At 38.3% G+C, this 23,889-nt stretch overlaps 1 protein-coding gene across 1 annotated transcript in view; it reads right to left on the bottom strand.

Moving 5' to 3' along the window:
* Positions 1-203: 203 nt before the first annotated feature.
* The window catches only part of LOC112837799 (superoxide dismutase [Cu-Zn]-like), a 68,351-nt gene continuing 44,665 nt past the window's right edge, over positions 204-23,889 (bottom strand). The window contains exon 2 of the mRNA XM_025890381.2: positions 204-752. Coding sequence (XP_025746166.1) covers positions 410-752 — 343 coding nt within the window. The 3' untranslated portion in view covers positions 204-409. The remainder of the gene's footprint in view (positions 753-23,889) is intronic.

Below are 23,889 nucleotides of genomic sequence, written 5' to 3'. Positions count from 1 at the left end.
AGGAGGCACAGAGAACCCCTCTCGAAATCAATAAAAATAGGTCAACACCCCGACATCTAATAGTAAAACTTACGAGTCTCAGAGATAAAGAGAAAATCCTGAAAGCTACTTTCAGGATTTTTTTTTTTTCAGACAATTTTAAGTTTAATACCCATATATGATTATTAAGCCTGGCAAAATACAGAGATCGTTGAAACAGACAATTTTAACTGAATAGGAGTTTTATAAAATTATACAAATCTTCCAAGTGATCATCAATCAGTTCTCATTACAGGTACTTAAAGCAATTAAAAAGTCACACAAATTACACTTTTAAGGTTACAGTGTTTAATGTTTATCAAGTTAAATTTCTACAACTAGCAAGGTAACATAGGAGCTACTAGGACTCAGATCACATCCTAGGGAATATTTACCTGGCGATCCCAATGACACCACAAGCCAAACGACTCCTGGCGTTTCCCGTCTGTGTACTTTCTTCATTGCCACCTTTGCCCAAGTCATCTCGTTTCTCGTGGACCACCATTGTGCGGCCAATGATGGAATGGTCTCCTGAGAGTGCGATCAGAGAATCTTCCAAGGACACGGTGGCCACACCATCCTTGCCAGCAGTCACGTTGCCCAGGTCTCCAACATGCCTCTCTTGATCGTTTGGCCCACCGTGTTTTTTGGATAGAGGATTAAAGTGAGGACCTGCACTGGTACAGCCTTGGGTATTATCTCCAAATTGATGGAGGTTACAAGAGATATGTAACCTACAATGGTAGAAGCAATAGATTGGCAACAGACCTATCCACAGAGACCTGGCCGGCCAGAAAGGACTGGCATGGTATCTTCAGAGCACTAAATGAGAAAAATATGCAGCCAAGAATACTATATCCAGCTAGGCTGTCATTGAAAATAGAAGGAGAGATAAAAAGCTTCCAAAAACTAAAGGAATTGGCAAACACAAAACCAGCCCTACAAGAAATCTTGAAAGGAGTCTTCTAAGCAAAGAGAGAGCCTAAAAGCAACATAGACCAGAAAGGAACAGAGACAATATACAGTAACAGTCACCTTACAGGCAATACAGTGGCACTAAATTCATACCTTTCATTAGTTGCCCTGAATGTAAATGGGCTAAATGCCTGAATCAAAAGACACAGGCTATCAGATTGGATTAAAAAACAAGACCCATCAATATGCTGTCTGCATGAGACTCATTTTAGACCCAAAGACACCCCCAGATTGAAAGTGAAGGGGTGGGAAACAATTTACCATGCTAATGGACACCAAAAGAAAGCTGGGGTGGCAATCCTTATATCAGACAAATTAATTTTAAACCAAAGACTATAATAAGAGATGAGGAAGGACACTATATCCTACTTAAAGGGTCTATCCAACAAGAAGATCTGACAATTGTAAATATCTATACCCCTAACATGGGAGCAGCCAATTATATAAGGCAATTAATAACAAAAGCAAAGAAACACATTGACATCAATATAATAATAGTGGGGGACTTCAACACCCCTCTCACTGAAATGGACAGATCATCTAAGCAAAAGATCAACAAGGAAATAAAGACTTTAAATGATACACTGGACCAAATGGACTTCAAAGATATATTCAGAACATTCCATCCCAAAGCAACGGAATACACATTCTTCTCTAGTGCCCATGGAACATTCTCTAGAATTGATCACATCCCAGGTCACATATCAGGTCTCAACCAGTACCAAAAGATTGGGATTATTCCCTGCATATTTTCAGACCATAATGCTTTGAAACTAGAACTCAATCACAAGAGGAAAGTTGGAAAGAACTCAATTACATAGAGGCTAAAGAGCATCCTACTAAAGAATGAATGGGTCAACCAGGAAATTAAAGAAGAATTAAAAAAATTCATGGAAACCAATGAAAATGAAAACACAAATGTTCAAAATCTTTGGGATGCAGCAAAGGAAGTCCTAAGAGGAAAGTATATAGCAATACAAGCCTTTCTCAAGAAACAAGAAAGGTCTCAAATACACAACTTAACCCTACACCTAAAGAAGCTGGAGAAAGAATAGCAAATAAAGCCTAAACCCAGCAGGAGAAGAGAAATAATAAAGATCAGAGCAGAAATCAATGAAATAGAAACCAAAAGAACAGTAGAACAGATCAATGAAACTAGGAGCTGGTTCTTTGAAAGAATTACCAAAATTGATAAACTTCTGGCCAGACTTATCAAAAAGAAAAGGGAAATGACCTAAATAAATAAAATCATGAATGAAAGAAGAGAGATTGCAACCAACACGAAGGACATGCAAACAATTATAAGAACATATTATGAGCAACTATATGCCAGCAAATTAGATAACCTGGAAGAAATGGATGCATTCTTAGAGATGTATCAACTACCAAAACTGAACCAGGAAGAAATAGAAAACCTGAACAGACCTATAACCACTAAGGAAATTGAAGCAGTCATCAAAAATCTCCCAACAAACTAGAGTCCAGGGTCAGATGGCTTCCCAGGGGAATTCTACCAAACATTTCAAGAAGAATTAGTACCTGTTCTTCTGAAACTGTTTCAAAAAATAGAAATGGAAGAAAAACTTCCAAACTCGTTTTATGAGGCCACCATTACCTTGACCCCCAAACCAGACAAAGACCCCATTAAAAAGGAGAATTACAGACCAATATCCCTGACGAACATGGATGCAAAAATTCTCACCAAAATACTAGCCAATAGGATCCAACAGTACATTAAAATGTTTATTCACCACACCAAGTGGGATTTATCTCTGGGCGGCAAGGTTGGTTCAACACCTGCAAATCAATCAACGTGATACAATACGTTAACAAAGGAAAGAACAAGAATCGTATGATCCTCTCAATAGATGCAGAAAAAGCATTTGACAAAGTACAGCATCCTTTCTTGATCAAAACTCTTCAGAGTATGGGGATAGAAGGTACATACCTCAATATTATAAAAGCCATCTATGAAAAACCTACAGCAAATACCATTCTCGATGGGGAGAAACTGAGAGCTTTCCCCCTAAGGTCAGGAACGCAGCAGTGATGTCCGTTATCACCACTGCTATTCAACATAGTATTAGAAGTCCTTGCCACAGCAATCAGACAACAAAAAGAAATAAAAGGCATCCAAATCGGCAAAGAAGTCAAACTCTCACTCTTTGCAGATGATATGATACTTTATGTGGAAAACCCAAAAGACTCCACCCCAAAACTGCTAGAACTCATACAGGAATTCAGTAAAGTGGCAGGATATAAAATCAATGCCTAGAAATCGGTGGCATTCCTATACACCACCACCAAGACAGAAGAAAGAGAAATTAAGGAGTCAATCCCATTTGCAATTGCACCCCAAACCATAAGATACCTAGGAATTAATCCAACCAAAGAGGCAAAGAATCTGTACTCAGAACACTATAAAAAACTCATGAAAGAAATTGAGGAAGACACAAAGAAATGGAAAAACGTTCCATGCTCATGGATTGGAAGAACAAATATTGTGAAGATGTCAATGCTACCTAGAGCAATCTACACATTCAATGCATCCCCATCAAAATACCATCCACTTTTTTCAAAGAAGTGAAACAAATAATCCTAAAATTTGTATGGAACCAGAAAAGACCCCGAATAGCCAGAGGAATGTTGAAAAAGAAAAGCAAAGCTGGCAGCATCACAATTCCGTACTTCCAGCTCTATTACAAAGCTGTCAACATCAAGACAGTATGGTACTGGCACCAAAACAGACAGATAGATCAGTGGATCAGAATAGAGAGCCCCGAAATGGACCCTCAACTCTATGGCCAACTAATCTTTCACAAAAGCAGGAAAGAATGTCCAATGGAAAAAAGACAGTCTCTTCAACAAATGGTGTTGGGAAAATTGGACAGCCACATGCAGAAGAATGAAACTGGACCATTTCCTTACACCACACACAAAAATAGACTCAAAATGGTTGAAAGACCTCAGTGTGAGACAGGAGTCCATCAAAATCCTAAAGGAGAATACAGGCAGCGACCTCTTCGACCTCAGCCACAGCAACTTCTTCCTAGAAACATCGCCAAAGGGAAGGGAAGGAAGGGCAAAAAATGAACCACTGGGACTTCATGAAGATAAAAAGCTTTTGCACAGCGAAAGAAACAGTCAACAAAACCAAAAGACAACCGACAGAATGGGAGAAGATATTTGCAAATGACATATCAGATAAAGGGCTAGTAACCAAAATCTATTAAGAACTTATCAAACTCAACACCCAAAGAACAAATAATCCAATCAAGAAATGGGCAGAAGACATGAACAGACATTTCTGCAAAGAAGACATCTAATAGGCCAACAGACACATGAAAAAGTGTTCAACATCGCTCGGCATCAGGGAAATCCAAATCAAAACCTCAATGAGATACCACCTCACACCAATCAGAATGGCTAAAATTAACAAGCCAGGAAATGACAGATGTTGGCGGGGATGTGGAGAAAGGGGAACCCTCCTATACTGTTGGTGGGAATGCAAGCTGGTACAACCACTCCTGAAAACAGTATGGAGGTTCCTCAAAAAGTTGAAAATAGAGCTACCATATGATCTAGCAATTGCACTACTGGGTATTTACCCCAAAGATACAAATGTAAGGATCGAAGGGGTACATGCACCCCGATGTTTATAGCAGCAATATCCACAATAGCCAAACTGTGGAGAGAGCCAAGATGTCCATCGACAGATGAATGGATAAAGAAGAGGTGGTATATATACACAATGGAATATTATGTAGCCATCAAAAGGAATGAGATCTTGCCATTTGCAACAATATGGATGGAACTAGGGGGTGTTATGCTGAGCGAAATAAGTCAATCAGAGAAAGACATGTATCATATGACCTCACTGATATGAGGAATTCTCAATCTCAGGAAACAAACTGAGGGTTGCTGGAGAGGTGGGGGGTGGGAGGCATGGGGTGGCTGGGTGATAGACATTCAGGAGGGTATGTGCTATGGTGAGCGCTGTGAATTGTGCAAGACTGTTGAATCACAGATCTGTACTTCTGAAACAAATAATACATTATATTAAAAAAAAAGAAGATAGCAGGAGGGGAAGAATGAAGGGGGAGAAATCGGAGGGGGAGACGAACCATGAGAGACTATGGACTCTGAGTAACAAATTGAGGGTTCTAGAGAGGAGGGGGGCGGGAGCATGGGTTAGCCTGGTGATCGGTATTAAAGAGGGCATGTACTACATGGAGTATTGGGTGTTATACACAAACAATGAATCATGGAACACTACATCAAAAACGAGTGATGGAATGTATGATAATTAACCTAACATAATAATAAAAAGGTACTTGGGGTAGGATTTCAACAAATCTTGGTGGGGGACACAATTTAACCCATGACACCTACCTTTCATTCTCTCATGTTTATTCAGAGGAGAGGGTGAATGGCAACATAAAGAGATGAGCTCATCTGTACTACCATATTAGCTAATATGGACTGTGAGGCCTACACTGTTATGTGCCCTGGGCTAATAGAAACCTCAGAATGGCAATCCTCAGATTTTCCCCTGAAGATACCCAGGGACAAAGGGGAGCGAATGCCACCCCCAGCTGCCTAGGAACATAATACAGAGCAGCTTGGCAAAGACTCAACATTTCTTAGAAGCCTTGTGAATTACTTTTAATAATATCTGTTTCATATCTGTTTCAAACTGTATGCTTATTTCAATAGAAAAATATTTTAAGTTACAAACAAAACATTTGTAAATGTCTTAGTAGACAATGAAAATAATGCTATTACAATAAAATACCATGGATTAATGAGAAAAATCCTCTTGATGGAAGTACAGTGCATGAGAATCATGGATTTGACTTTGGCTCCATCTCTTTCCTCTCATCTGGACAAGTTACTTAACTTCTCATTGTCTCCCTACCTGTAAAATGAGAGTAATACCTGTCCATTGCATTGTAAGAGATTTAACTGAAGCAATATATGTAAGGTACTTGTAGCATCTCCTGATAGTTAAAGCATACTCCAACATGGTAACAATAACTATTAACATTATTGGAGTCATAATGAATTGAAAAGAGCTAACACTGCGTATTAGACTCAGCATCCTGGATCTTTCTTTGGTGTCACAATATTACAAGAGCCCGGACTCCTACCAATATGTGAGTATCAATGATAGCTTTGTTACTTTATCACATAGGACTCTCTCACAAGGGATTTCCTTGCTGAGACAGGGATCATTTCATTCTCTGAGTAGTCTGAAAGATTCTCCAAAGCTCATTTAGCATTGTAGCAAAATTCTTGCCAAAGGATTAATAGTGAAGAAAGTTAATTGATTATGTAATTATTTACTATCAGGATTTTTATTTTTAACAAAGTCGCAACCAAACGTTCATGACCAATTCATGTTATACAGCTATCCAAAAATCTGTCTTCTTTTCTCATAATGTTACATTCTTACTTTTTACTTTTTAAGTCTCTTTATTTCCTTGTTCATTTTATATATTTAATTAGCCTATGTCCCTTATTTCCTGGTGTTCAAATTCTCCTGTTGGTTATGCCTTACAGCTCTCCTTTAGAAAGCTTTATGTCTTGAATCTTTTGGAATCTTTGTGAGTTCATCATGCCTTCCATAGAAATCCCATAGATTATATGCTATGGAAATACTGTCCCCTTTCATCTGTTTAGGGTCCCTGTGGATTTATTGATTCTAGACATTCTTGTGTTAACTTCTTGGCTTGGGGATGCCCACATCACATGAGTAGTGTGAAACTGGATCTCATGTCCTCATACAGTATAGGCCTGAAAGCCCAATTGTTTGTGAGCTACACTTTTTTCCAATGAGAATCCAGATAGCCTGCAATTTTTTTTTTCAACTTCTTTGGTTTCCTATCACCAGGCTATACCACTCCCACACAGATTTCCAAGATCTTAAGCACGGAAGACCTTCCAATCTGCTGGGTCTACTGTGTAGATAACAGGAAGATCGTATTGCTTTCCTAGATTCAGGTGAGCATAAAAGATAAAGCATAGTTCTGGAAAACTGATGTTGGCAAGTTGCTCCCTCCCATTCATGGTATTTCTTTGAGATTCATTCATCTTTAAGAATATTATGTTCTAGAACTCCTTTCTGCCTTCACAAACAACATATTTACTGTTAATTTTTCCTTTCCTGTGTCAGGTTTTTCTTTCTGTCTTGGACTTAGCTCCACAGGTATTCAAGCACGTACACATATTTCCTCCTTTAGAACACTTCAGGACTGATTTCTTAACAAGTAATTGTTATGGTAGATACTTTAAATATAATTAATATATTTACTGGCATCACTGTTCTCAGATTATCGGTTTGATTTAAAAATCAAGGATATGTTGTATCTTTGTTTTGTATTTAGTGAAACTTGAGTAAGTAAAAAATAAGGGGGGGGGAATCAGAGGGGGAGATGAACCATGAGAGACTGTGGACTCTGAGAAACGAACTGAGGGTTCTAGAGGGGAGGGGGGGGGGAGGATGGGTTAGCCTGCTGATGGGTATTAAAGAGGGCACGTTCTGCGTGGAGCACTGGGTGTTATACGCAAACAATGAATCATGGAACACCACATCAAAAATTAATGATGTAATGTATGGTAATTAACACACATAATAAAATTAAAAAAAACAAAACTAAAAAAATAATACAAAATACGTGAAGACATAAATAATTACATAATTATCACTTGGATATTCACCATTTATTTTAAGGGGGAAAAAAGCCTTTTCATTGACTTACAATTCCCTTTTGTGTCATTTCCCGATTCCATCCTGTTCTGTTCTCGCCCAGAAGGAATAATCATCATGAATTTTTTTGTTTATTATATCCTTATTGTTCTTTATGTTATAATTGCATTTGTACTTAATCCTATTTACTTGTACTATATACTGTGTAATATGTGTATTATATAAATACACATAAATATCTATAATATACTGTTTAGTTTGTAATATTCTTCTGCAACTTGTTTCTTTGCTCTGTATTATGCTCTTCACCTATACTTTGGCACGTGGTTATAATTTATTCATTTTCAATGAAGTAGAGTATTTCATGGTCTTGTTTTTTTTTAAACTTTGTTGGACATTTGGTTTGTTTCCGGTGTTTTATTATTTTACAAAATCGCTTCAATGTATGTTATTTTGTGCATGGTGCACATGTGAAAGGATTACTCTATGGTAGCTATTTCAAGAGGCATAACATTATTAGATCATAGATTGTGCTACAAATTATTGATTGACTCCATCCTGAGGTTACCTAGGGAAGTCTAGTTTGGCTGCTGCCCCTGGGCATTTGCTTCCAACACTAGCCGCCACCTCTCGTTCTCCTTAGGGGGTGGTCAGAATAAAATGGAACCTGATACGGACTCTGTATTTCCCTTTGGTTATGAGCACACACTAAAAAATGTCCTCAGATGTTCTGTGCCTTGTCACAAAGTGCTCTATCATCTGGACATCTACTTTAAGTGCTGACTGCCAAGGGACCCATTGTCCATCATAGATGAGGGTCCTTGTAGTTGCTTGGAGCTCTGGTTCCAGGTGGCCAAGGAGCACAGCCTCCAAATTAGGAGAGATTAGTTAAGAGAAGGGGACTGTGGGGAATCTGAGTGGTGTGCTGAAATCAATGTCTTCAAATATCAGGTAGTTTTGTTTATTTATGGCTGATGTACACTTTTACTAGCATGGAGGCTTGTTACAAGTGGATTCCTGAATATTAGGGCTTCTGCATTATTTTGAAATACTTGATGTATCAGTAAGAATTCTCTAAAAAGATAAAACCAACACTATACCCAGACATACTTCAGAGATATTGTGGATTTGGTTCCAGAACACCACAATAAAGTGGGTACTGTAATAAAGTGAGTCAAATGAATTTTGTGTGCACATAAAAGTTGTTTATACTATACAATAGTCTTTTAAGTGTGCAATGGACTTATGCCTAAAAGACAATGTACATACTTTAATTAAAAAATCTTTGTTAAAAACGCTATCATATGATCACCATAACAAATAGAACAATGATGAAAAAGTTTGAAATATTGCAAGAATTACCAAAGTGTGACAGAGACTCCAAGTGAGCAAATGCTGTTAGAAAAAGGGCAATAGACTTGCTTGATGTAAGAATGCCACAAACCTTCATTATTTTGTAAAAAAAAAAAAAAGAATCTGTAAAGCACAATAAAGTGCAGTAAAATGAGGTATGCCTGTATATACATATAATGAGATTTATTTTAAGGAATTAGCTAATGCAGTTATGGAGGCTGATAAGTTTCAAGATAAACAGTTGGCAAGTTGGGGACCCAGGAAAGCCAATGGTAGCCAATGGTATAGATTCAGTCCAAGTCTGAAGGTCTGACAACCAGAAGAACGATGATGGTAGAAGTTCCAGTTCAACGGTTGACACACTCAAAACCCAAGAAGAGGTGATGTCTCAGTTCAAGTCCCAAGGGCAGGAAAATACTGATATTCTAGCTAAAACATTCAGGCAGAAGGAATTCTCCTCCTTGGGAAAGGGTCAGCCTTTTTGTTCTCACCAGGCCTTCAACTGATTAGATCGGGGCCACCCACATTAGGGAAGGTAATCTGCTTTCCTCAGTCTGCCAATTTATGCTCATCTCATCCAAAAACACTGTCACAGACACACCCAGAGTCATGTGTGACAAATTACCTGAGGCCTCGTCAAATTGACACATAAAATTAACCATTGTAATCGATATAAACAAGACCAATTGAATTCAAAATGTATTTATATTATTGAAAGAATGTGCAACTTTACCATTGGAATAAAAAGAAGATCTGAGGGTTTTGTTTTTTTTACTCTAAATATAGTTTCAGCTGTTGTACAAGGTTATTGGTTTTGAGAAATTAATTTTAAAGTTACATTACACATTTGAGTGAACAAAGTTCTTTGTTTATGCTGACTTTTGAGTATGTGAAGAATTCATTATGCAAGAGTTGTGATCAAGAACTGATATGGCAAGTGCAAGTATAAGGCAGATAAAGTTATATTCATGGAAACAAATTCAACATCTTCATAAATATTTTAAAGACATTATTTAGAAGTTTTAGGTAAATTTTATGTTAAATTTGTTCCAAAATACTTTTTATTTTACTTTAAAAATATTATATAAAAAAGGGGAATCTAATGAACTTTTAAAAATCTAAGCCTCGGGGGAGAGGGAAAAGATGGCAGAGGAGAAGGGGACCCTATTCCAACTAGTCCCTAGAATTGAGCTGGATACTAACAAACCACTCTGAACACCCACGAAATCAGCCTGAGAGGGAAGAAGATATGTCTGGATCTCTACAAACAGAATATCACAGGCAGTTGGTTTGGAGGTACAAAGTGGGGAGCCTTGATTCCAGGGGCACATATCGGAAGATAAACGGAAGGGAGAGGGAACTGTGGCAATTCTACACCACCAGTAAGTGATAGCCTCCCACACTGGGGACAGGGCACAGACTCACAGACTGGTAGCGGCAGGGAAAGGGCTTTAGGGCAGCCCCCTGGGTGGAAACCCAGAGCGGCGGGGCTGCGCATGTGAACAGGGGGTGGCTGGCGGTTTTAGAAGCACAAAGGGCAGAGATGTGTCCTGACCTGGAGGCAAGGACTGGGAGTGCTGCTGAGGGGTGCACAACCCAGGACGCTGCAGTTTATAGCAGCACAGACAGAAACAGAGACAGTACGGCCTGGAGAGCTCACTGAAGAACAGACTGCGATCTCTCTGCTCTGAGGCAGAGGGTTGGAAATGGTGTCTTCTGCTATGACTCTTGGAAGAGACTGGAAAGCCACCAGGGAAAGCCACCAGAGAACAAAAGCCCCAAAAAACTGGTTTCCACTGAGTCCATCCTCCCCCCGCCAACAGAGGGCAACTCTGCCCAGACAGAGTTGCCTAAGTAACAGCATGGCAGGCCCCTCCCCCAGAAGACAGGCTGGGAGAACAAGAGGACAGCAACCCTATGGTCTCTATAAAACAGGTGGCTCTTGTTGGGTTGTGGTCAATAATTTGGACTCTGTACATTCCCACAACCACCTCTCAACAGAATGACTAGGAGGAACCCCAAAACAGGAAAGACTCAGAGACTCTGATTTCTGCCACAGATTTACAAATGGTTACAGATATAACCAAGATGTTGGAGATGGAATTCAGGGTAGCAATTGTGAAGACAATAGCTAGAATGGAGAAATCGATTAATGGCAACATAGAGTCTCTAAGGGCAGAAATGAAAGCTGAACTGGCAGAACTTAAAAATACTATCAGTGGGGCGCCTGGGTGTCTCAGTCATTAAGCGTCTGCCTTCGGCTCGGGTCATGATCTTGGGGTCCTGGGATCAAGCCCCGCGTCGGGCTCCCTGCTCAGTGGGGAGTCTGCTTCTCCCTCTCCCCCTGCTTGTGTTCCCTCTCTGTGTCTCTCTCTCTGTCAAATAAATAAAATCTTTAAATAAATAAATAAATAAATAAATAAATAAATAAATAAATAATGCTATCAGTGAGATCCAATCTAATCTAGATAATCTAACAGCTAGGGTAAATCAGGCAGAAGAACGAATTAGTGATCTAGAAGACTAATTAATAGACAAGAAGGAAAAAGAGGAGGCCAGGGAAAAACAACTCAGAATCCATGAAAATAGAATCAGAACTAAGTGACACCATGAAGCGTTCCAATATCAGAATAATTGGAATCCCGGAGGGAGTGGAGAAAGAGAGAAGACTAGAAGATATATTTGAGCAAATTGTAGCTGAGAACTTCCCTAATCTGGGGAATGTATCAAACATTCGTGTCCTAGAGGCAGAGAGGACCCCTCCCAAGATCAAGGAAAACAGGCCAATGCCCCAGCATGTAATAGTAAAACTTGCAAATCTTAGAACCAAGGAAACCATCTTCAGGGCAGTTAGGGGGAAGAGAATCCTTATGTACAGAGGGAGGAACATCAGAATAAGTCAGACCTATCCACAGAGACCTGGCAAGCCAGAAAGGCCTGGCAGGACATATTCAGGGTACTAAATGAGAAGAACATGCAGCCAAGAATACTTTATCCGGCAAGGCTGTCATTTAGAATGGGTGGAGAGATGCAGAGCTTCCAAGACCAGCAGAAACTGGAAGGGTATGTGACCACTAAGCCATCCCTGCAAGAAATATTAAGGGGGGTTCTATAAAAGAAGAAATACCCCAAGAGTGATATAGAACAGAACTTTACAGAGACAATCTATAGAAACAAGGACTTCACAGGCAACATGATGACAATAAATTCATGTCTTTCAATAATCACTCTCAACATGAACGGCCTAAATGTTCCCACAAAACAGCACAGGGTTGCAGATTGGCTAAAAAGACAGGACCCATCCATATGCTGTCTACAAGAGACTCATTTTGAACCTAAAGATGCATCCAGACTGAAAGTGAAGGGATGGAGATCCATCTTCCATTCCAGCGGACCTCAAAAGAAAGCTGGGGTAGCAATTCTTATATCAGAGAAATCTGATTTTAAGCTAAAGACTGTAGTTAGAGACACAGAAGGACACTATATCATTCTTAAAGGGTCTACCCAACAAGAAGATCTAACAATTGTAAATATCTATGCCCCCAACATGGGAGCAGCCATCTACATAAGCCAACTGTTAACCAAAATAAAGAGTCATATTGATAACAATACGTTAATTGTAGGAGACCTCAATACTCCACTTTCAGCAATAGACAGATCATCTAAGCAGAAAATCAACAAAGGAACAAGACTTTTGAATGACACACTGGACCAGATGGACCTCACAGATATATACAGAACATTTCACCCTAAAGCAACAGAATACCCATTCTTCTCAAGCGCATGTGGAACTTTCTCCAGAATACACCACATACTGGGTCACAAATCAGGTCTCAACTGATACCAAAAGATTGAGATTATCCCCTGCATATTCTCAGACCATAATGCTTTAAAACTGGAACTCAAATCACAGGAAAAAATTTGGAAGAAATTCAAACACTGGGAAGCTAAAGACCACTTTGCTCAATAATGTTTGGGTCAACCAAGAAATCAAAGAACTTAAACAATTCATGGAAACCAATGAGAATGAAAACATATTGGTCCAAAACCTATGGGATACTGCAAAGGCTGTCCTAAGGGGGACATAAATAGCCATCCAAGCCTCACTCAAAAAATAGAAAAATCCCAAATTCACCAACTAACTTTACACCTTAAAGAACTAGAGAAAAAGCAACAACTGAAGCCTAAGCCACACATTAGAAGAGAAATAATTAAGATTATAACAGAGATCAATGAATTAGGAACCAGAAACACATATCAGATCAATGAAAGTGGAAACTGGTTCTTTGAAAGAATTAATAAGATCGATAAACACCTGGCCAGACTTACCCAAAAGAAAAGAGACAGGACCCAAATTAATAAAATTATGAATGAAAGGGGAGAGATCATGACTAACACCAAGCAAATAGAAACAATTATAAGAAATTATTATCAACAACTATATGCCAGTAAATTAAGCAACCTGTAAGAATGGATCCCTTCCTGGAAAGCTATAAACTGCCAAGTCTGAAATAGGAAGAACTTGACCTGAATAGGCCAATAACCAGTAACGAGATTGAAGCAGTGATCAAAAACCTCCCAAAAAAATGAGAGTCCAGGGCCTGATGGATTCCCTGGGGAATTCTACCAAACATTCAAAGAAGAAATAATACCTAGTCTCCTGAAGCTGTTTCAAAAAATAGAAACAGAAAGAAAGCTCCAGACTCATTCTATGAGGCCAGCATTACCTTAATCCCCAAACCAGGCAAAGACCCCATCAAAAAGGAAAATTTCAAACCAATATCCCTGATTAATATGGATTCCAAAATTCTCAACAAAATCCTAGCTAATAGGATCCAACAATACATTAAAAGGATCATCCACCACAACCAAGTGGGATTTATCCCTGGATGCAAGGGTGGTTCAACATTCGCAAATCAATGTTATAGAACACATTAATAAGAGGAGAGAGAAGAACCATATGGTCCTCTCAACTGATGCAGAAAAAGCATTTGACAAAATACAGCATCCTCTCCTGATTAAAACTCTTCAGAGTATAGGGATAGAGGGAACATTCCTCAAGTTCATAAAATCCATCTATGAAAACCCACAGCAAATATCATCCTCAATGGGCAAAACCTGAGAGCCTTTCCCTTAAGATCAGGAACACGTCAAAGATGCCCATTCTCGCCACTATCGTTCAACATAGTACTAGAAGTCCTAGCAACAGCAATCAGACAACAGAAAGAAATAAAATGTATTCAAATTGGCAAAGAAGGAGTCAAACTCTCTCTCTTCACAGATGACATGATACTTTATGTGGAAAACCCAAAAGACTCCACCCCCAAATTACTAGAACTCATACAGCAATTCAGTAATGTGGCAGGATACAAAATCAATACACAGAAATCAGTTCCTTTCTTATACACTAATAATGCGACTGTAGCAAGAGGAATTAGAGAATCGATTCCATTTACAATAGCACCAAAAACCATAAGATACCTCGGGATAAACCTAACCAAAGACGTAAAGGATCTATACTCTAGGAACTACAGAACACTCATGAAAGAAATTGAAGAATACACAAAAAGATGGAAAAACATTCTATGCTCATGGATTGGAAGAATAAACATTGTTAAAATGTTTATGTTACCCATAAACATTTGTCATCCCGATCCCAAAGTTCCAATGACATTTTTCAACGTGCTGGAACAAACAATCCTAAAATTTGTATGGAATCAGAAAAGACCCCGAATCACCAACGAAATGTTGAAAAAGAAAAACAAAGCTGGGGGCATCACACTGCTGGATTTCAAGCTATATGACAAAGCAGTGATCACCAGGATAGTGTGGTACTGGCACAAAAACAGACATATAGACCAATGGAACAGAATAGAGAGCCCAGATATGGACCCTCAACTCTATGGTCACATAATCTTTGACAAAGCAGGAAATGGAAAAAAGACAGTCTCTTCAATAAATGGTGCTGGGAAAATTGGACAGCTATATACAGAAGACTGAAACTCAACCATTCTCTAACACCATACACAAAGATAAACTCAAAATGGATGAAAGACCTCAATGTGAGACAGGAATCCATCAAATCCTAGAGGAGAACATAGGCAGTAATCTCTTCGACATCGGCCACAGCAACTTCTTTCAAGATACATCTCCAAAGGCTAGTGAAACAAAAGCAAAAATGAACTTTTGGGACTTCATCAAGATAAAAAGCTTCTGCACAGCAAAGGAAACAGTCAACAAAACAAAGAGGCAAACTGACAGAATGGGAGAAGATATTTGCAAATGACGCTACAAAGTGCTTATTTCTAGGATCTATAAAGAATTCCTCAAACTCAACACCCCAAAAACAAATAATCAAGTCAAAAAATGGGCAGAATACATGAACAGACACTTCTCCAAAGAAGACATACAAATGGCTAACAGACACATGAAAAAATGTTCATCATCATTAGCCATCAGGGAAATTCAAATCAAAACCACACTGAGATACCACCTTACACTAGTTAGAATGGCAAAAATTGACAAGGCAGGAAACAACAAATGTTGGAGAGCATGTGGAGAAAGGGGAACCCTCTTACACTGTTGGTGGGAATGCAAGTTGGTACAGCCACTTTGGAAAACAGTGTGGAGGTTCCTCAAAAAGTTAAAAATAGAGCTACCCTATGACCCAGGAATTGCACTCCTGGGTATTTACACCAAAGACACAGATGTAGTGAAAAGAAAGGCCATATGCACCCCAATGTTCATAGCAGCAATGTCCGCAATAGCCAAACTGTGGAAAGAGCTGAGATGCCCTTCAACAGATGAATGGATAAAGAAGATGTGGTCCATAAATACAATGGAACATTACTCAGCCATCAGAAAGGATGAATATCCTACTTTTACATCAACATGGATGGGACTGGAGGAGATTATGCTAAGTGAAATAAGTCAAGCAGAGAAGGTCAATTATCATATGGTTTCACTCATTTGTGGGACATAAGAAATAGCATGGAGGATATTAGGAGAAGGAAGGGAAAAATGAAGGGGGGGAATCAGAGGGGGAGATGAACCATGAGAGACTATGGACTCTGAGAAACAAACAGAGTTTTAAAGGGGGGTGTGGGGGGGTTAGCCTGGTGATGGGTGTTAAGGAGGGCACATACTGCATGGAGCACTGGGTGTTATACAAAAACAATTATGGATCACCACATCAAAAACTAATTAAATAAATTAAAATAAATTAAATATTTAATTAAATAATTAAATAATTAAATAATTAAATAATTATTTATCAAAAACTAATTAAATAATTAAAATAAATTAAATTAAAAAAATCTAAGCCTCATTACAGATGCTCTGATGCCTAAAATTTAGTATATACCATAAGTATATTTTCATTGTTTACATGTATCATATTTTGAAAATTCTGGAAAGCACTGCTCTAAATATATATTTAAGAACAGAAATTCTATGTTACATGGTATGAGCATAATCTTTACTAGGCAGTCCCTAATTGTTTTCCAATTCACGCTCCAAATAGCAAAGTACAAGTATTCTTGTTCCTAATCATCGCCAACCCTTGACATTTTCATGGTTTTTAATTTTGGCAGTCTTGTAAGTGTGCCTTTTAATTTGTATCTCCCTAGTTACCAATAAGTTTAGTCATCTTGTATTAACCACACTTTCTCTGTTAAGCATCCATCCAAATATTTTACCCACTTTTATTGCTTATCTTTTTCTTATTGATCTGTAGTTGTTTGTTTTAGATAATAATCCTCTGTAAATTATTTGCACTGTAACCATCTTTACTCAGGATATTAGTTGACTTCTGATTCTCTTTCTGATATCTTAACAAGTGATTTTTAAAAACTTAATTCTATTAATCATTTCCTTTCTGTTTTGTATTTTTATGTCTTGCTTAAGGTGTTTTTCTTGTCCTCAGATTCTTCTTCTTCTGTATGCCTTCGAAAAGTTTTATGGTTTTGCTGTTCACATTTAGGCTTCAATCCATCATGGATTTATTTTAAGTAATTAGATGGGGCTCAATTTATTTTGGTATGTGATAAAAATATTTTCATTACTGATCTACAGTATAATTCTTTCATAAGTCAAATTTCTATATATTTAGAGCACTGTTTTGAGACTCCTCAGTCCATTTATAAATGTTGATATCTCTTCACACATACTCTACCGTGTTCATTGTTAGAGTATTGAAAGAATTCTAAGGATTTTGTTTGCAATTGCATTGATTCTGTATGGAGAACAGATCTTTCACCATTTATTTTTCAATGTATGAACTTGTTATAACTCTTTATTATTTAGGCATTTTTGAATGCCTTGTAGCAAACTTTTTTTCATGAAGGTCTTGAAAATATTTTTAGATTTGTTCCTATTTTATATTTTAATGGTAATGTAAATGATATATTTTAATGAGACTATTTTCTACCTTTTGGAGGTAGAGAAATTCAGGTGATTCTTGTAGAATTATAATATATTAAAAAAACTTGTACTCTCCCATAGATGCTAAAAATTATCTGTAGATTCTTTGGAGTATTTTATATAAAAATCATATCATACAAAATAATGAGAATTATGATTCTTCCATTCCAAACTGTATCTGTTTTGTTTCAATCACTGCTTTTATAGTGGTGGTCAGACTTCTGATTTCATTTTGTATTTTTTCTGCTTATTCTCTTTCATGATGTCGTGTTTCCTGTTGTGTGGTGTGTGTGTGTGTGTGTGTGTGTGTGATTTGTGATGATGAAATCATATTTTTGACAACATTATTATGCAAAACACTTTGAGGCCCATGTGGAGGAAAGTTACTTTTGGGAGGAGGCTGCATTTTCTTTTCTACCGGGCACCTCAGTTTACTTTAAATTTTTAATTTGAAATATATTCAAAACACCAAGCTAAGGTGAATTTGGACTAAAAATCTGCTTAAGAATCATCTAATAAATATTCTAAGTTTTCGTACTCTTTCTAGTCAGCAGCAGAGTTTGAGACAATTTTCTTATAGTCTTCCAGAGTTGGTGGTTTAATTCTAGTTTACTCTAACTCAGAGGGAATAGCCCTGTTCCACAGAGGAATCCCAACTTTGTGTGAAGTTTCTTATTAGACCTGCCATCCTGGAGGCCCTGGCATTGTCTCCTGTCCCTCAAGCCCCTGGGGTCAATGCTGTCTTCATGCAAACACCAACATCAGTGCTCAGCTTCCCATCCTGGGTATTTATTTTTAGTCTTAGGCCTTTGAGTATTTCTTGCTAAGTTTCCAGCTTATTGATGCACTGGAGATAGTTTAAAATATTATATCTAGCATTTTTTAGATTTCTTTTCAGTTTTAGGGGGCATTTGGAGATTAGTCAGGGCAGCCATACAACCAGAAATAGAATGACAAAGATTTTTCTCAGGGCTGTTATTTATTTGCCGTTTATCACATTTACCTCAGTTTCCAAATAGCTACCCTGATCTAGGTGAATTTTTATAGTTCAAGCAGCTCAATTGGCAGCATTGGCTGCTCTTTTCAGATCAAGGAGTTAAAGAAGCTATGGGGTAGGCAGAATTCTGAGATGGCCCCATGATTCCCACCCTTTAGTGCCCATGCTCTGTATCACCCCCTCTCCCCGAGTGAGGACAAGACTATGAATTCGATAGACTTCATTCTCATGACTAGGTCACACTATATGACAAAGGTGAAGAGACTTTGCACATGTAATTAAGGTTCCAAATCAGTTGACTTTGAGTTAGTTACAAGGGATATTATTTTGGGTGAGCTTGACCTAATCATGTGACTCCTTGAAAAGGTATGGCTCCTTCCTGAGAGCAGCAGTTCAAAGCATGAGACACACTGCACTGCTTGTCTTGAAGGAGCAAACTGCCATGTTGTGGAGGCATCCATGTGGCAAGGACCCGATCACAGTCTCTGAATGTTGAGCATGATCCCTGGCAACCAGCCAGGGAGACAGCAGGACCTTAGTTGTAAAACCACAGGAAATGAATTCTGCCCAAACCCAAGAAACCTTGGAAGAGGATTTTTCCCTAGTGAAGTCTCCAAAATGAGGAGGAAGCCATCTGACACTTTGACTTAGTCTTAGGAGACATGAAGCAAAGGACCAGCTAAAATACTGGATGCATGGAAACAGTGACATAATACATATAATACATTCGTATTTTTAAGCTGCTAAGTGTGTGGCAGTTTGTTACACAGCATTAGAGACCTAACACAGAAGCAATCAGACCTAAAGCGTCAGCACCCTCTGCTTGTTCCTTTGCCTTCCTATGTCTCGCATCCCATTTCCTTCTTTCTGGAGGACTCTCTCTATACTATTCCTTGGTACTAAAAATAAAATTATAGAACAAAACCTTTCCAGCTTCTCTTTTTCATCGGGAGAATAGGGTTGATTTTGGGGGGAGAAACCGCATTCCCCTTTGTAAATGTAGACGAAGTCTTCAAATTAGCACCATAGCTTAAAAAGAACGCTTATTTTGTGTCATTTACAGGGCTTTCTTAGCATTTCAAAGTATGGAACAAATGCTGTGTAGAAAACAATAATCATATTTTTAAAAGAACAAGAAGATAAAAAAGAAGACAAAAATGTAAAGCCTATAAAAATTAATTAAGATAAAATTATAATGATGTTGGTTTATGTCATCACTTTATTGTAGGGAATATGATGTGTGTCTAGGGCACACCCTGGCGACTCATTCAGTACAGTAAAGAAGCACCCAGTTTCTTCCTCGTTATTTTAAAATGCAATATAGAGAGCCTCAAAACTCGCAAAGTGGTATAATTTTGTTTTCAAACTCACAGTTGACAGGAAAATATGCACGTAAATTACAATAGTTGTACTTTGACATAGAGAATTAGTTTTGACCATTATGAACCATCAACATGTGCTTTCAAAAATAAGGTCTTATATCTTGAAGGTCTTGTAAAAGTACACTGCCCTGAGATCCATCCTTATCTGTTTCACTTCATCAGAGGGATCTGAGGAATTGATTTATAGTGAAGTGCAGTTTTATTTCAGCTAAAAGCCAGACTCTAGCCAGACAGATGAAGGTGGCATCACATCTGACCAGATGAAGCAACAAAATCATGTCTTATGCCACTTGATCACTTGTTAGCTCTCAAAAATTTAGTAATTCTAAATTTCAGTCGAAATTCCAGGGAAAGTCATGTATTAGAACCATCCCAGGATGACTCCCCATGCCAAAGCATTTGTTTCTTACTACCCCATAGACTTATACATGTCACAAAGGGCCTGTGGGTCCAAGGCTAAGCTGAGACAAGAAAAATGACTCTGACAGTCTTAGCAGAAATACAAATTATAGCCCAGGGCACCAGCGCTGACATGAGGAAGAAGCTGACCACTCGTTCTTTCTCCTGCAAGTACACAAAGGCTCTACAGTGCCTCTAGTCATCAAACGGCTATGTTTTTCTATTAAGAAGAGACAAAACAAAACAAAAACAAGTAAAAATAAATCAGTCTTCATTGATAAACCAGCTATGATGGAATGAGGAAGATTTTCAATATCCAATTAATGCTACCAAAAGTTGGTGTGTTTCAATGTCACCCTGTCATGTCTGAACATGACAGAATAAAAAAGAAGTTAGAGGCAGCCTGCTGTCGCCCCACCCTACACCTGCCCGAACGTTCCTGTTCCCATCTAGCATGCTGTCTGTTCTATTCTAGCACTGATGCTCTATGCCCAGTATGTTCTGACTGCTTGCTTGCAGTCCAGGGCAATCCCATGGCGGCTCTTAAGTACAGCAATTAACACACAAGAGAAAGTTCCATTTGCTGTGGAAGTAATGAAACAATGAGGCATAAGCTTTTCCTCAAGGATCTTCCTGCCAGTAGCAGAGGTACATGACTTTTCTGATAAGAGCCGTGGAACCTACTCCTACTCATTGTTGACCAGTTCTACCCTAATCCAACCTCTCTATTGGTTTCATCTTCTTGACCTTGAGCCAACAACTAGATTCCTGCTTTTTGTCCCACCACCTTTTACTTTGCATCTTTAGTATTTGATCCTTGTTATACATCCAACTGATCTGTAGCTCTTATTCCAAGTTTCTGGGGTTGTTTCCAGTAGAAGAGTACACATCTGGGTTTGGTGCTACAGAATGCAGCCCTTGGCCAGCATCTGAGAACTTCTATTCTTTTTTTATTTCCCCTTAAAGGAAAAAATTAGAGATTCATCTCTCTAAATGTTTCCTTAAAGATTTCCCTAGAGATATTGTCCTGTTAGTAGAGACTGATCACAGTCTATAGCATACCCTCTAAATCCAGAGAAGCTGGTTAGATAGGATGGGGCTGAATGCAGAGAACATGAGCTTTCGTTTGGACAGAATCCCAACGCTGCCGATTCCTAGTTGTATCCTGCTGGGAAAATGACTTCATATGGTGGAAGCTCAGTTTTCTTATTTATAAAAGGAGGAAAATATTCTTATTTTGCAGACTCATTGAGAATATTAGAACAGGGTTATGCATAGCAGTTCCTTTTTAAACTGTAGCCAAACAGGATAGAACAAGGAAGAAAATGAAGTAGAGCTAAAGCCACCATGCTGGTTTTCTTGTATGCCTGGAAAAAAAAAATGTCTTTAAGAGCAAGAAAACACTGACAAACAGGTCCAATCAAATATTGCAAGTGCAAATTGTGTCTGTCCTCTAGCAGGGTGGAACAGCAGAGAAGCTGTACGGGGAATCTGACAACAGCCCTGAAATTCTTCTGAGCAGACAATAGATATCTTAAACACATGCGCATTTCATAGTTCCTAGAATATTCATATCCTGTAGTTCATATCCCCATCATAGGATAGTTCCTAAGGTCAACATTCAGAACCTACCTACTCTTATTTTACCAAAAATTTCATCAAGCTTCCCTTTCTAATTTCCTAGGTCACAGCAAATTTGAAATAACAAATTAAGTGAGGAGAAAAAGTCTGGATGGAAAGAAAGGAACTGAAATTTTATTATCCAATGATTCATTCCAACGATTTTATATGGGATTTTGTGTTGAAATATTAATTGTTAGCCTTGCATTTTATAAATTTTATCATCCTCTTTACATATAATATGGCATGACTATCATTAGGTCTTGGAATTCTAAATATTAAACCCCACCCAAAGAATGAAGACATGTGAACAAGCCTTTTAAACAAGAAGAGGACTAATATAAATGACATGACATTTTGTTTTTATCCTGAACAAAAAATGTACCTTTCTGAGAGCCTGTTTGAGCCAAATGGAACAATATGTTAAGTAAGGTCACCTTTTCAATGACTCTCAGGACTTTTCTCCAATAATGCGAGACCGGGCTTTATTTTCCTGCAAATGTTTGTTAAAAAATCTGTTTTAAGGTCCTTTTATAAACAAGACAATTTAAAATATCCACTTAGGATGAATAAGAGTAAATTGCTACCAAACAGGATATCAATTTTCATATTTATATAATGTGGTAATATGCCAGGGAGTATTTTTATTTAAAACATTGAAATTAGCCACATTTCTGTTTGGATAGCCTCACATGACCGAGAAGCGATAATGTCCTACACTCAGGTTAGAATTTCTTTTTAAACTTCTCCATGTCATATCCAGCCTTTCTAACCAAGATCTTTGTGTTGTGTGTGTGTGTGTTTAAAGATAGTGCTTGTGTGTGAGCTGGTGGGATGGGGAGTTGGTTGGGCAGGTAGGGGAAGAGGGCAAGAGAGAGAGAGAGAGAGAGAGAGAGAGAATCTTAAGTAGGCTCCATGCCCAGTGCAGAGCCCGATGCAGGGCTCGACAAGGGGTTCGATATCACTACCCTGAGATCATTATCTGAGCCAAATCAAGAGTGGGACACTTAACCACTGTGCCACCCAGGCACCCCTAACCAAGATCCTTTCTAATTCCAAGTACTGCCAGCTAGAGTTCTTAGTATTTTGTCTTGGAACTTGACTTGGTCTTATTCCACTTGTTGAACATATTATATTGAACTTGGATGCCTGCTTTTCCCACACCTGACAGGCATTCCTAACTGGCTGGGCAGCCAGGCCTACACCATTTATAATAATACAATTATGCAAATTTATGAAGAAGAGCAGCATTTAAAAAATGACCAACAGTCATTTGGGAGTGATTATTGATTAGAAAATAAGTATTGGAATGTTCATGTATCATAAAGCCAATTTAAAAATGATCACTGATTTAAATCCAATATAAAGATCATACAGATTTTAATTAAAATGGAACTTAGAAATTACAGTGACTCCATGACTGAAAGATACTTGGGTGGGTTCAGCCACTAAAAATTAAAACGAGCCTGTGTGACACAGTCTTATACATTACATGGCAAAAGACTACAGAGTCCATCAGTAGAAAATCATAGTGAATATGTGACAAATATTCATAATCATCAGTTAAAATAAAACTTGATATCCTCAATAAATAAAGTATGAACATTTCAATAGGCAACATTTCAATGGTATGCCTGGATGGCTCAGTCGGTTAAGCGTCTGCCTTTGGCTCAGGGCATGATCTCAGGGTCCTGGGATGGAGTCCCGCATCAGGCTCCCTGCTCAGCAGGGAGTCTGCTTCTCCCTCTGCCTGCCGCTCCCCCTGCCTGTGCTCTCTCTCTCTCTCTCTGGCAAATAAATAAAATTAAAAATAAATAAATAAATAAATAAATAAATAAATAAATAAATAAATAAAATAAAAAGTTTGGCTTTGATGGAGTGGCCCTTCTTCCCCATTCTCTGCACTTACACATGCCCATAGGCTCCATTTCCATGCATGCCTTACTCCACCCACACTGCTTGCAAACATAAACATAGGATCTCCAGATTACCAAGGTAAAAGTCCTCCTTTAGCC

The sequence above is a fragment of the Callorhinus ursinus genome, unplaced genomic scaffold (assembly GCF_003265705.2).
Source record: "Callorhinus ursinus isolate GAN/ISIS: 27379988/994484 unplaced genomic scaffold, GSC_fseal_2.0 scaffold22, whole genome shotgun sequence".
Lineage (NCBI taxonomy): Eukaryota > Metazoa > Chordata > Mammalia > Carnivora > Otariidae > Callorhinus > Callorhinus ursinus.
The sequence above is the reverse complement of the archived record's forward strand: the minus strand, read 5'-3'. Positions and strand labels throughout refer to the sequence as shown.